This window comes from Podarcis raffonei, chromosome 8 (assembly GCF_027172205.1).
Source record: "Podarcis raffonei isolate rPodRaf1 chromosome 8, rPodRaf1.pri, whole genome shotgun sequence".
Classification (NCBI taxonomy): Eukaryota; Metazoa; Chordata; class Lepidosauria; order Squamata; family Lacertidae; genus Podarcis; species Podarcis raffonei.
The window spans coordinates 9,054,626-9,070,599 of record NC_070609.1 but is presented as its reverse complement, the minus strand read 5'-3'; the positions used below and the strand labels follow the sequence as shown (position 1 = coordinate 9,070,599).

The 15,974-nt window shown below is 48.2% G+C and overlaps 1 protein-coding gene across 2 annotated transcripts in view; it reads right to left on the bottom strand.

The window, feature by feature from the left end:
• EXOSC5 (exosome component 5) overlaps positions 1-15,974 on the bottom strand; it is a 41,694-nt gene that overhangs the window by 5,164 nt on the left and 20,556 nt on the right. For both annotated transcript variants that reach the window (XM_053397791.1, XM_053397790.1), the window contains exon 5: positions 13,318-13,407. In XM_053397791.1, the coding sequence (XP_053253766.1) occupies positions 13,318-13,407 (90 nt within the window). The remainder of the gene's footprint in view (positions 1-13,317; positions 13,408-15,974) is intronic.

The window sequence follows — 15,974 nt, the reverse complement described above, 5'->3', positions numbered from 1 at the left end:
ACGTGGACAAACGGCTACAAATAAGGGAACCGGCCCGGCCCTCCCGCTCAATACGACGCCACATCAATCTTCCGGCGTGTTCCGCAAGCGGGCACGCTCGCCACACGGAGCGCAGCGCTGGGAGAGGGAAGTGAGCGCGCCCTCCTGCTCTTTCCTCTGAAGCGTCTCGGCTGCCACGGTAACGCACAGGGGCAGGCCTCGAAGTGCCAGGAAGGCCTGAGGAGGGAGAGGCGAAGGATTCGCAAAGAAGCCTCTCCCCCCCACCCCACAAATTCATTTTGCTTCTTTCGCCCACTATGCATGGTGCCCATTTTGACGCTGCAGTGATCCACGCCAAACCCTTAATGCACGTTCAGCGCTGGTTTTAAAAGCACAAGAACTTCCCCAGAGGAATCCCCAAAGCTGTAGTTTCCCCTTCACACAGCTGTTCAAGCTGCACTGGCTCCCGGTGGAGTACAGGGTCAGGTTTAAGGTGCTGGTTTTGACCTTTAAAGCCCTTCACGGCCTAGGACCCTCGTACCTACAGGACCGCCTCTCCCAGTATGCCCCACGGAGAGCCTCAAGGTCCATAAATAGCAACACCCTAGAGGTCCTGGGCCCTAAGGAAGTTAGATTAGCTTCAGCCAGAGCCAGGGCCTTTTCAACACTGGCCCCGGCCTGGTGGAACGCTCTGCCTCATGAGACCAGGGCCCTGCAGGATCTGATTTCTTTCCGCAGGGCCTGTAAGACAGAGTTGTTCCGCCTGGCCTTTGACTTGGAGCCAATTTGATTCCCTCCCTCTCTTTCTTTTTTCTTTTCCTTCTCCTCCTGCGATGAGGCTACATTTTAATATTTTAATGTTTCAATATTTTAATGTTGTATTTTAATGTTGTTTTTAAGTTGTAATCATTCAACTTGTTTTTATTATTGCTTGTAAGCCGCCCTGAGCCCGGCCTTGGCTGGGGAGGGCGGGGTATAAATAAAAATTATTATTATATTATTATAAAACCATGTCTGGTGTGCTTTAAGCAATGGAGTGGAAACCAGCAGCCATGTTGGCTATGTTCTGCCTCCACGGTCAGAGGCAGCAATACCAGCTGCCGAAAACCGCAGGAGGGGGAGAGTCTGCTCTTGAGGTCGGGTCCCGCTTGCGGGTTTCCCACGGGCACCTGGTTGGCCGCTGGGAGAAGAGGGCGCCGGATTAGGAGGGCCTTCAGCCTGATCCAGCAGAGAGCCAGTGTGGTGTAGTGGTTAAGAGAGGTGGACTCGTAATCTGGGGAACCGGGTTCGCGTCTCCGCTCCTCCACATGCAGCCGCTGGGTGACCTTGGGCCAGTCACACTTCTCTGAAGTCTCTCAGCCCCACTCACCCCACAGAGTGTTTGTTGTGGGGGAGGAAGGGAAAGGAGAATGTTAGCCACTTTGAGACTCCTTCGGGTAGTGATAAAGCGGGATATCAAATCCAAACTCCTCCTCCTCCTCTTCTTCTTCTTCTTCTTCTTCTTCTTCTTCTTCTTCTTCTTCTTCTTCTTCTTCTTCTTCTTCTTCTTCTTCTTCTTCTGCTTCTTCTGCTTCTTCTGTGTCAAAGCCACCCGAATCCCATGTCAAGGAAACCCGAATAACGCGACTTGTCTTCACTCTCATTTTCTGCCACAGTTTCCACAATTCTGTGCGATTTATTCCTGCTCTGCTCAGTGCCTGGATGCTGAAGCCCTGTTTCCCACTGGCATTCATGGCTGGAAATCTCAAGACATTGGCCCACATACTCTCAAGCCGATCTTCACAACGGCAAGGAATAGAAACTTCCTTATTTCTTCCCCTGCAGTGTGGAGGGAGGGCTCAATTCTGAGAAGGTGGATTCTGAGAATGTGGAAGAGTGGGGGAAATGGGGGAAGGGTCCTTTATAAAGAAACGGGGAAGGGGGAACTTTTCACACTAGGCCAGGAGTTGGCAACGTGTGGCCCATGGGCCAGATGTGGCCCACAAAGACCGTTTTACCGGCCCACAAGCTGCCTGCAAACCGAGCTGCCCACTTGGCAAGTCCCCCATGCACTGCACTAAAGCAGCGCAGCACGGAGACTTGTCGAGTGGCGCCAGAAATGGCGTCTGCGCACGCGCAGATACCAGAAATCGCATCTGCGCATGTCCAGATGCCGAAAATCGCTTCTGTTCAGGCACGATTTTTGGCGTCTGGGCATGCGCAGAAGCCATTTCCAGCGCCACTGACATGCGCAGATGTGATATCCAGCATCACGCTGCACCAGTCCGGCCCACAGAGGATCTCCATGGGAGTGATCCAGCCCATGGCCGGTAAAGCTTGCCGACCCCTGCACTAGGCAATACAAGATGTGCCCTTCCAACCGCTGCCCTCAGCACCCAAGACTACCTCTCTCTTCCCACTCAGCTACTGTGCTCCTTCCAGGAGCTGGTCTAAATTCAGACAGGTGTAGCCGGACAGGCCTCCAGGTAGGTCAAGCTCACGGCCTGCTAGCCAGCTGAAACTGGAGGGCCGAGAGAAAGCTGTGCTGAAAATGGGGGTCCCCGAGAGCTTGTCCCCCTCAAATTATGGGGTGGGGGATGAGGAGTGCTTTTCCTTAGCAGGGGGGAGAACATAGCGGGAGAGAGGGGCACGCCACAGAGGTTAGCTGATGGGCAGAGGGCGAAGGTGAAAAAGCAAGATAGGTGACAGAGACAGACACCAAGTGATGAAAAGTTTTATTAAAGGGTGATGGAGATGAGTGCTTAAGGGAAAGGGTGATGCAATCAGAGCAACAGGAGATGAAAAGATGAATCTTCCAGGGCACCCAACCAACGCATTTGGACCCCTGCTCTGCCACCCCAAATCTAGCTATTGTGCCATTTGTTAAAATGCAAGGAAATTTGATGGAAATCTGCCACGGCGTCGTTCAGCAGCTGTTATCAGGAGAGTTCAAAGGGGCTGTTTTAATTTCCTCCCTGGCCTTCTTCCGCTGGACTGACAGGCATCTCTGAGCTGAGCGTTCTGAAGCACCCGAGTCTCAACGGGTGGAAGAAATGCAGTCATGGCTCTGTGCTAGACCACAGACAGTACAGCCAACCGCAAAGAGCTAGTTGTTCCAAACTGGATTAGCCACCCATTATTTAGCCAGCTAACACTTAAACATTTACAGAATTGGTTAAAAATGAATCAAAGGCATGCCATTAATTATAATAAAAACAGCACAGCACCAGTCCTTTAACTTAAAAAAAAAAGCCTGTGTTGGAACAAGAAGGTGGAAGGACAGCAAAGAGGGAGCCAGTCTAGCTTTTCCAAGGAGGGAGTTCTAAATTCTGGGAGCAACCACCAAGAAGGCCCTGTCTTGTGTGTCTGTGAGGGTGGTGGGACCGAGATAAGGGACTCCCCAGAAGATCTCAGAACCCAGGCAGGTGCATATGAGGGAATACGGCCCCCGTAAAGGGCTTAATAGGTCTGAATTGTGCAAGGAAACAAACTGGTAGCTAATTGAGCTGTTGTGTTGTTGTTTAGTCGTGTCCGCCTCTTCGTGACCCCATGGACCAGAGCATGACAGGCACTCCTGTCTTCCACTGCCTCCCGCAGTTTGGTCAAACTCATGCTGGTAGCTTTGAGAACACTGTCCAACCATCTCATCCCGTCGTCCCCTTCTCCTTGGGCCCTCCATCTTTCCCAACATCAGGGTCTTCTCCAGGGAGTCTTCTCTTCTTATGAGGTAGCCAAAGTCTTGGAGCCTCAGCTTCAGGATCTGTCCTTCCAGTGAGCACTCAGGGCTGATTTCCTTCAGAATTGAGAGGTCTGATCTTCTTGCAGTCAATGGGACTCTCAAGAGTCTCCTCCAGCACCATAATTCAAAAGCATCAATTCTTCGGCGATCAGTCTTCTTTATGGTCCAGCTCTCATTTCCATACATCACTATTGGGAAAACCGTAGCTTTAACTATACGGACCTTTGTTGGCAAGGTGATGTCTCTGCTTTTTAAGATGCTGTCTAGGTGAGTTGTTGTAACAGCTCCCTATAACCAGCCCCGGTCAACATTCTGGCTGCAGCTCTCTGAGCCAGCTGAAGTTTCTGAGCAGTCGCATGTAGAGCACATTACAGAAATCCAAACAGAATGTAACTAAGGGATGTGTCACTGTGATATGTAGTGGAACTAGACCATGAGAGAGAGAAATAAGGACAGCTTAGGAATATCACAGCATGCCACGAAGCGTGCAATTCTAGGAATATAATTAGAAGATGGAAAAACTAATAATCGGATAGGACCAAGATGGAAAGCTACGTATGTAGTGGGAAAGGCCACAAAGTTAAAATGGACACATGCAGGAGACGTGGCAAGAGGTGATGTGGGCTGATGGAATAAGGCTGGGTTCGCACGGAGACCCTACAAGTTCAAAAGACCCTATGCGATGGGTGGGAGATCTAAAACTAACAACAAGGCTTGTGTGGAGGCAACAGCTGTTTGACAGTGGAACAGGCTCCCATTGGTGGGCTCTCCTCCTCTGGAGGTTTTTAAGCAGATGTTGTGTGGCCATCTGTCATGGATGCTTTAGCTGAGATTCCTGCATTGCAGGGGGTTGGACTGGATGACCCTCGGGGTCCCTTCCAACTCTACCAAGACAGCTAGACTGGTGATTGGGAGCGGCCGCCGAGACCACATAACACCGGTCTTGAAAGACCTACATTGGCTCCCAGTACGTTTCCGAGCACAATTCAATGTGCTGGTGCTGACCTTTAAAGCCCTAAATGGCCTCGGTCCAGTATATCTGAAGGAGCGTATCCACCCCCATCGTTCTACCCAGACACTGAGGTCCAGCGCCGAGGGACTTCTGGCGGTTCCCTCACTGCGAGAAGCCAAGTTACAGGGAACCAGGCAGAGGGCCTTCTCGGTAGTGGCACCCACCCTGTGGAAAGCTCTCCCACCAGATGTCAAAGAGAACAACAACTACCAGACTTTTGGAAGACATCTGAAGGCAGCCCTGTTTAGGGAAGCTTTTAATGTTTGATGTATTATGCTATTTTGATATTTTGTTGGAAGCTGCCCAGAGTGGCTGGGGAAGCCCAGCCAGATGGGCGGGGTATAAATAAATTATTATTATTATTATTATTATTATTATTATTATTATTATTATTATTATACCAAGAATGGCAAAGAACAATGGAGAGAACTTGAAGGGGCGTATGGCCAAAGATGGATGTGAGAGGCTGCAAAAGAAAAAGATACGCACACACCCCACATTAAATGCAACCTCACAAAGCTATTTACATAGAAATATGAAGACAACAGCCATCAATTAAAGCTATACAACACAACAACTAAGATGAAGTATAATGGGGGGGTGACTTTTTGAAGCTAGATGGTGGACTGTTCTGCTTTCTTTTTCTCTCTCTGTCTCTCACCCCCTGCGCCCAAACATTGCCACAGCTTAAGGGCTTATCACCTCCTTCTCCTTTTGTGGGCAGAGGACCAGTTTTTTTCCAGACAGCCACCTATGAAGTAGATTTAAAGCGCTGCTGCAGAAGCCAGCCAAGCAAAACCCGCCCGGCTCAGGAGCCGCAGGGAAGGAGGAGGCAAACAAGAACACTGCGGGGACCAGGCAGCTCTCGGCTGCGGCTGAAAATGATGGGAAACGTTGTCCTCCCTTCCTTCCCATCCTCTACACAGCACGGTTTCCAAGCCAGCAGCGTTAGCATGCGGCTGGTGTCTCCGAGCTCATGCCGGCGATGGAAGGTAAATCATAATTATTTATTGCCTGTGCTCTTGCCGCCTGTTGCTCTTGCGAGAGGCAAAACTTTCCCCCAGCAGAGGATTCGGCAGCTGCTGATGGATGCTGGCTCTGTGTATCGTTTGCTGCTGACACCCCAGCTGCTGGGGCGCTGGAGTGGCTCCCAGGAAGAAGAAGGAGTAACGTAGAGATCACGGCTCTCTTCGTACCATAGGGCTCTTTGCGGCAGAAGGCAAGAGCTTCCTACAAACGCCTCTTCTCTCCCTTTTGGGGAAGCAAAAGGCATGAACGAGCACAGTTCAACTCCACCTTCCTGCCAGGCCAAAGCTTGTAAAGGGTTGCAGAAGGGTTCGCAGGAGGGGTGCTCAGGGAGATGGGGTACAGCTTGGGCACAGTCCCATCGGTCAGCTGGTGAGGCTTGGAGGGCCACATTCAAGCCATGGGCCAGAGGGCCCTCCCTGTCCCTCAAGTCACTACACAGTTGTACCTTGGATCCTGAACGCCTTGCGAGTCAAACGTTTTGGCTCCCGAATGCCGCAAACCCAGAAGGGAGTGTTCCAGTTTGCGTACGTTCTTTGGAACCCAAACGTCCGACACGACTTCCACAACTTCTGATTGGCTGCACTCTAAAGTTTTAATAGGGGACAATGTTCTTTTAAATATTGCCTATAAATCTCCCATTCCTTTTTAAACTTTTGGGTTGATCTATCCCTGATCTTTTCTGTCATATTCACTAGTTCCATATATTCAAGCAGTTTAACTTGTCACTCCTCTTTTGAAGAAGAAGAAGAAGAGGAGGAGGAGGAGGAGGAGGAGGAGGAGGAGGAGGAGGAGGAGGAGGAGGAGGAGGAGTTTTGATTTAATATCCTGCTTTATCACTACCCGAAGCAGTCTCAAAGCAGCTAACATTCTCCTTTCCCTTCCTCCCCAACAACAAACACTCTGTGAGATGAGTGGGGCTGAGAGACTTCAGAGAAGTGTGACTAGCCCAAGGCCACCCAGCAGCTGCATGTGGAGGAGCGGGGAATCGAACCTGGCTCACCAGATTATGAGTCTACTGCTCTTAACCACTACACCACTCTGGCTCTCCAGCACAGCTGTCAACCTTCCCTTTTTTTGCGGGAAATCCCCTTATTCCAGTGCCCGCTGCTTCCCAGATTGTTATATATCCCGTAGACTGTCCCTGGGACAGGTGAGGCTGCTGATCCCTTATTTTCGAGGCTGCTGATCCCTTATTTTCAAATCTGAAAGTTGACAGCTAAGCTCTCCAGGGATGGGATTTTATCTCCTTTCCACCCCTTGGCAACCAGCATCCTCGCTGCTGTTGTTGCTACAAAAAAACCCTCCTTTTCTCTCTTGGAATGGCTGATGCAGTAATACCTAAACAGGGGTAGGCAACCGAAGGCCCATGGGCCACAAGCAGCCCATGGGGTCATTTAACTGGCCCACAAACCGCCCCTGACCCAAGCCACCCACTCGGCAAGTCCCTGCGTGCCGCGCTAAACCGGCACAGCATGGCTTGGGGACTCGCTTCTGTGGCGCTGGAAATCGCGGATGCGCATCCGGCCCATAGATGTGTCTCCACTGGAGTGAACCAGCCCAGTGTGAGGTAAACCTTGCTGACCCCTGACCTAAGAGGTAGGCTTCTGGTTTTTTGATAAACGTTGTTTTAAACATTTTTTAGAAATCATTATATCCAAGTTCCCAAAAGCTATTTAGATATTTATTTATTTTTTGCAACCCCACCACATGTGGTACATTGTTCCCTCTAGCTCACTACACCTCCAGCCTAAATTTGAGTTGGTTTTGTACATTTTGGCCAATTTGATGGGGGTGATGTACCATCTGATGTAGCATCTTCATAAAGTTTTCTTTTGTAGTAAAACAAGCCGTAAATTTCAGTTCCCTTCTCCATAAATTTTCCCATTCCGCCATCTGTATGTTATATCCAAAGTCCTTCGCCCACTGCACCATAACCGATTTTACTTCTTCTTCTTTTACAGGAAGAACTTCCTGGCAATAAGAGTTGCTTGACAGGGGAACGGACCACCTCAGAAGGTTCATTGGAGGCTTTTAAGCAGAGTTTGGGTGGCCACCTGTCAAGGATGCTTTAGCTGTAATTCCTGCATTGCAGGGGGTTGGACTAGATGACCCTTGGGGTCCCTTCCAACTCTATGAGACCGTCTTCTCAGGTGTTAAAATAAGCAGAGGTGACCCTCTTGGTAGCTCTGCCACCCTCAGAAGCTGGGAGAGAGTGGCAGTCCAGGAAAGTCCATTATTTGTGGCAGCCCCTAAATCAGTGGTTCTCAAACCTTTTGCTCTGGGCCACACTTTCAGAATAAATATTTGCTTGCGTCAAAAGAATTTTTTTATTGATAGCAAATATACTGGAAAACACAACTGGGATTGTTCTCAGTATCACCTGATGCTCTTGCTCTCGTTTTGAAAAGGTATCTATCCATATTATGCAATTTTTTAAAAAAATTACTTTTATAGTAATACCATACCACTCTGAAATATTTAAATGTTTCTTTGATCATCCTTGAATCTTCCTGCCACTCTTGCCATCCTCTCCAGTGTGACAGGCCACAACTCCGAGAATCACTTCCGTAAGTTATTGAATTCCTTCCCCACAGAAGTGCACCTGACAGCTTTGCTATGCACCCTTTGGAGAATGCCGAACACATATTTCTTTACCCTAGTTTTTGATATTATATATATTTATATATCTCGAGTTGCAATCACCATTTGTTTTTAGTTGTTTTTTGGTCTGACCTGCCTTGGAACCTCCTGGTGAAGGTTCCTTGTGAACAATAAATATTATTCTGGTGGCTTATATGGATATAATTTCTAGGGGGGGGGGCATGTATAAGGAACTCCATTGCAACCACTTTCCGCTTCCTCAACTCTCGCCATAAAAGAGGCCTCACAATATGTTAGATGAACCTCAGAGAGAAGGAAATAACAGTTTGCATTTTTCTGTTTCAGCATCTTCCTCTCTCTTTTTTTTAAAAAAGCACTAAACTGATTAGAATTCACCCCAAAACAAAAGCAATTTCTGCTCCCCCCCCCTTCTCTCGACAGAAACACTTGTCTAATTAATGGCGCCTGGCTGCCACCTCCGTTCAATAGCACATTAGCGTTCATAATTGTTCCTTTAGAGCAGGACGGGCTGGCGTTCCAAGCCGTTTGGCAGGGCCGCGGCAACAGTAATGAGAAACGACTCCGCGGCCCACGACCAGAATACTAAGCGGCTTCCCTAAATGTCTTTTGAGGGGAGGAAGAGAGGAAGCAATTCACACAGGCCCCGCTTTGCAGGCCCTGCCTACCTGACGCAGATACCTGTATCGTCGTCGTCCCCTTCATGAATAAATCCCCCTCCCCTCACTTTTCTGCCTTGGGAGAGCAAACAAGAGGTGATGGATGAGGAGGGACAGATGGCCCGGCCAATTCAGACGGATACATCCAATAAACGTGACTGGCGGACGGCTTTCCAAGGCTCCCGCCAAAACAGGCTGTCAAGAGCGATTTAAGGAGACTGGAGCAGGAGCTCCAGATGTTCGGCGACTGAGGCAGCGCCCGGCCGCCGGCCTATTCAAATGGGCTCCGTGCCTGCGGTCCGCTGGCCTTCAGCGGCCAAGACCTAAGGGCAGCTGCAACCCCATACACCCCAAAATGAGAGAGCACGATCCTGAAATGAATTCAGACACAATAAAGAGCAACGAGAGAACCAGTTCTAGCCTCGGCAGTGGCACTGATATTCTTTCTTACTACCACAGCAGCCATTACCGTATTTTTCGCTCCATAAGACGCACTTTTTTCCTCCTAAAAAGTAAGGGGAAATGTCTGTGTGTCTTATGGAGCGAATGCGTGGTCCCTGGAGCCGAACTGCCCAGGGGCAAAAAGCAAATTGTGCTTTTTTTGCTTTTTTTTTTAGAAAGAGGGAAGGGGGCGGATCGGCAAGCAATTGGGAGGGAGATAAAGGACTCTAGAGATAAAGGAGGCTGCCTGGGAGGGGGAGGTAAAAGCACATGGATCCTCAGGATTTTTGCATTGGGTCACCCCAAATTCACCATCAGATCACATAGCATGTCCACGGCCACAGCCTGCACCAAAAAAAATCACGCATCCACTGTTTCGTGGGGCCGCAATGACGCAAAAACGTGGTTATAAAGCATGGATCCACATGGATTCTCAGGATTTTTGCATTGGGCTACCCCAAACTCACCGTCAAATCACATATCATGTCTGTGGCCACAGCATGAACCACAAAAATCATACATCCACTGTTTCGTTCAGAATATTTTTTCCCCCTCCTCTAAAAACTAGGTGCGTCTTATGGTCAGGTACATCTTATGGAGAGAAAAATATGATAATTTCCAAGGGAAGCAGCCATTTGCCGCCATAAGTCCCGCAGGCTGCATTTTTCCCTTTTGAAGCACCGCAAAACCCCACAGAGAGCAACTGGCAAAAACGGCACGGCAAAGGGGCGAGAGGGAAGCAGGGCCCGGGACTCCAGGCAATATATCACCTGAGCCACAGTTTCCATGGTAACTGACCACCTCCATCCTGAGTGTGCCATGGACACATACACACACACCCCGCCACAAGGTGAGGCACGGCAAAGCCATCGCCCGAATGTTAATGAGCAAAGAACAGAACGGCACCCAAGGGCTGCGAGGAGAAAGCAGTCAAACGTCAATCCAGTGTAAGCTGGTCTCCGACTGTAATAATAATAAATTATTATTATTATTATCAACCCAGTGTACAGAATCCAGGCCAAGCGATGGCCAGAGTCCCACGAACAATCAGAATGGGGCTCTTCGGGGTCTGGTGGTTTTAACTTAATGCCTTGTTTTATTTATTATATTTAAAAAATGCCTTTATATTCCAAGGATCTTGAGGTGGTACTGTACATGCTTCTCCTCCTCATCATCATTTCATCCTCAAAACAGCACTGTGAAGTAGGTTAGGCTAAGAGATGGTGACTAGCTCAAAGTCACCCAGTGAGCTTCATGGCGGAGGAGGGACTCGAACCCTGCTCTCCCAGGTGCTAGCCCAAAACTCTAACCCAGGGGTCAGCAAACTTTTTCAGCAGGGGGCCGGTCCATTGTCCCTCAGACCTTGTGGGGGGCCAGACTATATTTTTTTGGGGGGGAATAAACGAATTCCTATGCCCCACAAATAACCCAGAGGTGCATTTTAAATAAAAGGACACATTCTACTCATGTAAAAACACACTGATTCCCGGACCATCCATGGGCTGGATTTAGAAGGCGATTGGGCCGGATCCGGCCCCCAGGCCTTAGTTTGCCTACCCATGCTCTAACCATTAGGCAGCACAGTCTCTCTCTATCTCTCTCCCCGCTTGTTATTTTGAGCCAGAGCAACTGTATAGAGAAGACAGCTTAACAAAGAGAGAAAGGGCACCAAGGTTTAACTAGAGCCACAATTAAACAGGCCAGGGTGATCTCTTTCCCCCCCTTCTTTTAAGTCTTTACCTGGCACTGAAAAGGTACTGCCAAGTGTAGTATCCCAGGCTGCTAAGTGCTCCCACTGCAGGATAGCAGCAGAATCCCATAAACTCAGGTCTGCTCAATGTGTCCTGAGAGGAGGCAGAAGAGGACAGTCCAAGTTTTGGTTCTCATGCCATCAGCTCTTGAAATGCACACACACACACACACACACCAGCATTTTATTTTTTAAGTTGCCTTGGGTGCCTTATCTGAAAAGCAGTATATAAATGCAATCCATCAATATCACCCCCCAAGCAAGCAGATGCTAAAAATATTTCTGCAAGTGCCTAAGAGCGCAGGATAAATAAAGCAGCATAATCAGGGTTGCATCAAAGAAGGCAGAAGAATGAGAAATTAACTCTGAACCAAGAACGAATGGGAATAGAAGCGAGAAGCCATTTACAGCAGAGAGGTCACCTGAAAGCCTTGGCAAAGCAATTCCGCACAGAAAGCCTGCTTGTCTGCAGCCCAGAGAGGCAACTTGTTGTCCTGGTAGACCAGTCTTAAAAGTTTAAAGGCAGCCCCCCTCAACCTGAACCCCCTGCTTTGAACTACAATTCCTATTATTTACCGTATTTTTCGCTCTATAAGACGCACCAGACCACAAGACGCACCTAGTTTTTGGAGGAGGAAAACAAGAAAAAAAATATTCTGAATCTCAGAAGCCAGAACAGCAAGAGGGATCGCTGCGCAGTGAAAGCAGCAATTCCTCTTGCTGGTCTGGCTTCTGGGATAGCTGCGCAGCCTGCATTCGCTCCATAAGACGCACACACATTTCCCCTTACTTTTAAGGAGGGGAAAAGTGAGTCTTACAGAGCAAAAAATACAGTACTTCGGGGTTTTGCTTTGCTTTTATCATCTGAGGGCAAATCAGCCAAGCTGTTGCTTTCAGAAGGATGTTAAGAAGAGCCCAGGCCAGGCCCTTAAAGGATGCCTACCTAGGCTAGCATCCTGGTCTCACAGGAGCCAATCAGATGCCCGAAAGCAGGTCAAAGAATCATAGAGGGACCCCCAAGGGAATTCCCAATGCAGGAATCTCAACTGAATAATCCATGACAGATGGCCATCCAACCTCTGCTGAAAAACCTTCAAGGAAGGAGAGTCCACCACTGAGAGACTGTTCCATTGTTGGACAGCTCTTAGTGTCCTGATGTTTAGCCGGAAACTCCCTTCTTGCAACTTGAAGCCTACTTGAGTCCTACCCTCCAGAGCAGGAGAAAACAAGCATGCTCCTTCTTCCATCTGACAGCCCTTAAGATATTTGAAGATGGCTGTCATATCTCCTCTCATTCTCGTCTTTTCCAGGCTAAACATACCCTTCAAGCGCTCCTCGTAAGGCTTAGTTTCCAGACCCCTACTTTGGCCACCTCATGAGAAGAGAAGACTCCCTAGAAAAGACCCTGATGTTGGGAAAGATGGAGGGCACAAGGAGAAGGGGACAACAGAGGACGAGATGGTTGGACAGTGTTCTCGAAGCTACCAGCATGAGTTTGACCAAACTGCGGAAGGCAGTGGAAGACAGGAGTGCCTGGCGTGCTCTGGTCCAGGGGGTCACAAAGAGTCGGACCCGACTAAACGACTAAACAACAACAATCATCTTGGTTGCCCTCCTCTGCACACATTCCAGCTCAGGGGTCATACAACTTTTTCAACAGGGGGCCAGTCCACTGTCCCTCAGACCTTGTGCAGGGCCGGACTATATTTTGGAAGAAAAAAACACACAAATTCCTATGCCCCACAAATAACCCAGAGGTTCATTTTAAATAAAAGGACACATATTACTCATGTAAAAACACGCTGATTTCTGAACCGTCCGCGGGCCGGATTTAGAATGCAATTGGGCCGCATCCAGCCCCCGAGCCTTAGTTTGCCTACCCATGTTCCAGCTTATCAACACCCTTCTTAAATTGTGTTCTGCCCACCTGCGATTCACAGCAACTGCCATTCAGAGGCGGGCAGCAAATGCACGTGTATCCTGCTTAAATTGCTCCTTGTATGTTTGCAACTGCAGTGAATGCTCCTGAAAGATTATTCAAAGTGGACTCTGACAAACAGATGCCACAGGTAAATACACCTGCACCTGGCCAGGTCCATTATAGACTCACCTGCTCCACTGAACACGTCCCCTTCGTGCTCGACATCAACACCTTCTTCTCAGTGCTGTCAATGGCAAATGTCAGGACCGACTGGGCTTCCTGCAAGAAGAAAAAAAGGCCCTGAAGTTTGCAGATATACAATCAAGATCCAGAGGCTGTAAGCCAGGATGGGTAAACCCAACTGACTCTCCAAGTATTGCAGGACCAGCGGTCTTTGCCTACATGGCCAGTGGTTAGATGTGATAAGAGCCACAATATACCCGGGTGGTGCTGTGGGTTAAACCACAGAGCCTAGGACTTGCCGATTGGAAGGTTGGCGGTTCGAATCCCCGCGATGGGGTGAGCTCCCGTTGCTCGGTCCCAGCTCCTGCCAACCTAGCAGTTCGAAAGCACGTCAAAGTGCAAGTAGATCAATAGGTACCGCTCCAGCAGGAAGGTAAACGGCGTTTCCGTGTGCTGCTCTGGTTCTCCAGAAGCGGCTTAGTCATGCTGGCCACATGACCTGGAAGCTGTACGCCGGCTCCCTCAGCCAATAGAGAGAGATGAGCGCCGCAACCCCAGAGTCGGCCACGACTGGACCTAATGGTCAGGGGTCCCTTTACCTTTACCTTTACCGTGACCCATAACCAGCTCTAGAAGGTGGTAAATTGGGCTCAGGGCCCCAGTCAGAAATTTTGTGGTTAAGGGATCTGAGAGGGTAAGGAATAGCTGTACAACATCCAGAACCTAAATGCAGGCACTTTAAACTGGCATAATTACTATGTCTTTGGAAGTAGTTGCACCGAATCCTACCTGCACATTTCCCGAGATATTTCTTTTCTTTTCTTTTTTGAAAGAGCCTTGTTAAAAATAATAACAATGAAATACAGTATTGTAACTCAGGAGGGACTTTGTGTTGGAAGCTTGGGGGTTGGAAGAGAGCATTAAGGACCTCCAGATTGCTAGACCATCCCTGTATCTTTAACCTCTTGAGCTGACCTCTCTCTCTCTCTCTCTCTCTCTCTCTCTCTCTCTCTCTCTTTGTTGTTCATTGCATAGAATCACAGGTTGGAAGGTCCAACCCCCTGCAATGCAGGAATATGCAGCTGTCCCTTATGGGGTTCGAACCTGCAACCTTGGCGTTGTCAGCACCACACTCTAACCAGACTGATTATGCCTTAGGTTGCATCCTGTTTCACAACTTCCTCCTCCTCTTTCAGACCGCAAGATGAGTGGTCATCTTTTAACTATCCTCTGAGAGGACAAAGGAGCAAGCATGTCTGCCTTGCTCTTCTCTAGACTAGCTAGACTAGAACTAGAAACTTTCCTATCCAAGTTATGTATTTGTACCATAAACAACTTAATTATTTTCTTACCTACAACAACCACCTCTGCGTGTGATTGCAAAAGTCTAGTCTCCAAGATTTGCTGGCCGAAATACAGCTCAGTCTGCATTGGCAACTGGCCCAATTACTCCGTTACTTAAGAGTATTCCTGAGGGTGGGGACAGACCAACATAGGCTCCTGGGACAAGCATGGACCTGTCATAAAAGTTGTAGAAAGCTGTACAAGGCTTTCAAAAAAGGTTTCCCCTCTCCCTTGGCCCTTCAAGCGTATGAAAATTCCCCACCTGATAGGATCAGAGCCAAAGGTGCTTCTCTAGATTTGAGAAGTGTGATGGGCAACTGAATATATGACTTTTAAAAATTTAATTTTCTACCTCTCAATCTCAAGCCATTTTTGAGATACAGCATTTTCTGCGGTAGCAACTGTGACTGTACAAAAATGTCCACTTGGTGACTTAGTTGTTACTGTTAAGGCAACTAGGAAGGCTATTTTAATTCTCTTGAGCTTTCTGTTCAATGTTCTGCTGTCTGAATCTGGCTGATTAAATCAGACCTGGCCTATTTAAGTTTTGCTGTTTTCCTGCTGTTGTTTAAATGTTCGGCAATTTAATTCAGTTAAGTTTCTACTGCTGAATTGATTTACTTATGTGAATTGTTTTTGTGACTGCTTATAATTTGTAACCAACTTTTAGTGCTAGTCAATTTACAGATATACAATGGTGGAGAAGTGAAGAAAATAACAAAGCATAATCTGGGTCAGTTAACCATCTGGTTGTCCTCAGAATTAGGGTGACAGAGGATGGGATTTTCCCCCCTTAAAAAGAACAAACATTCAGTGCTTGCCTGGGGATAAACTTAGGGTGCTGTTCTGGATTACTGCAGAATATAAAAATATAATCTTCTGCAGATGCTGTGTGAGACACAGCAGTTTCAAGACTGGATTGGTCATCAGTTCTGCCTGGAGACATTCTTCCCCCTGCAAACGAAATTCTAGAAGGAGATGCAACTTTGCATCTATTTAAATGTGGAATAAATTTCCCCTGATAAAGATATTTGAAACACACTGGGAATTATTCATTAAATTATTCTTGCACCTAATTGGCTTCACCTTCTGAATTTCCCCCAAGGCATTAATGGAATGAGAAATGGAGAAAATGTCCTTTGGTTATACGGCAGAAAACTGGAAGGTGCGTTTTTTAAAAAAATGGCTTGCATGATTCATCCAGGCAGAGAAGGCTACGGTACTTGGATCTGCATACCTCCTCCCTGCTCTTAACCGTCTCCAAACCAAACAGGCCATCTTTGGGCTGGCAATGCACAGAACTAAATTACGTGCTATGT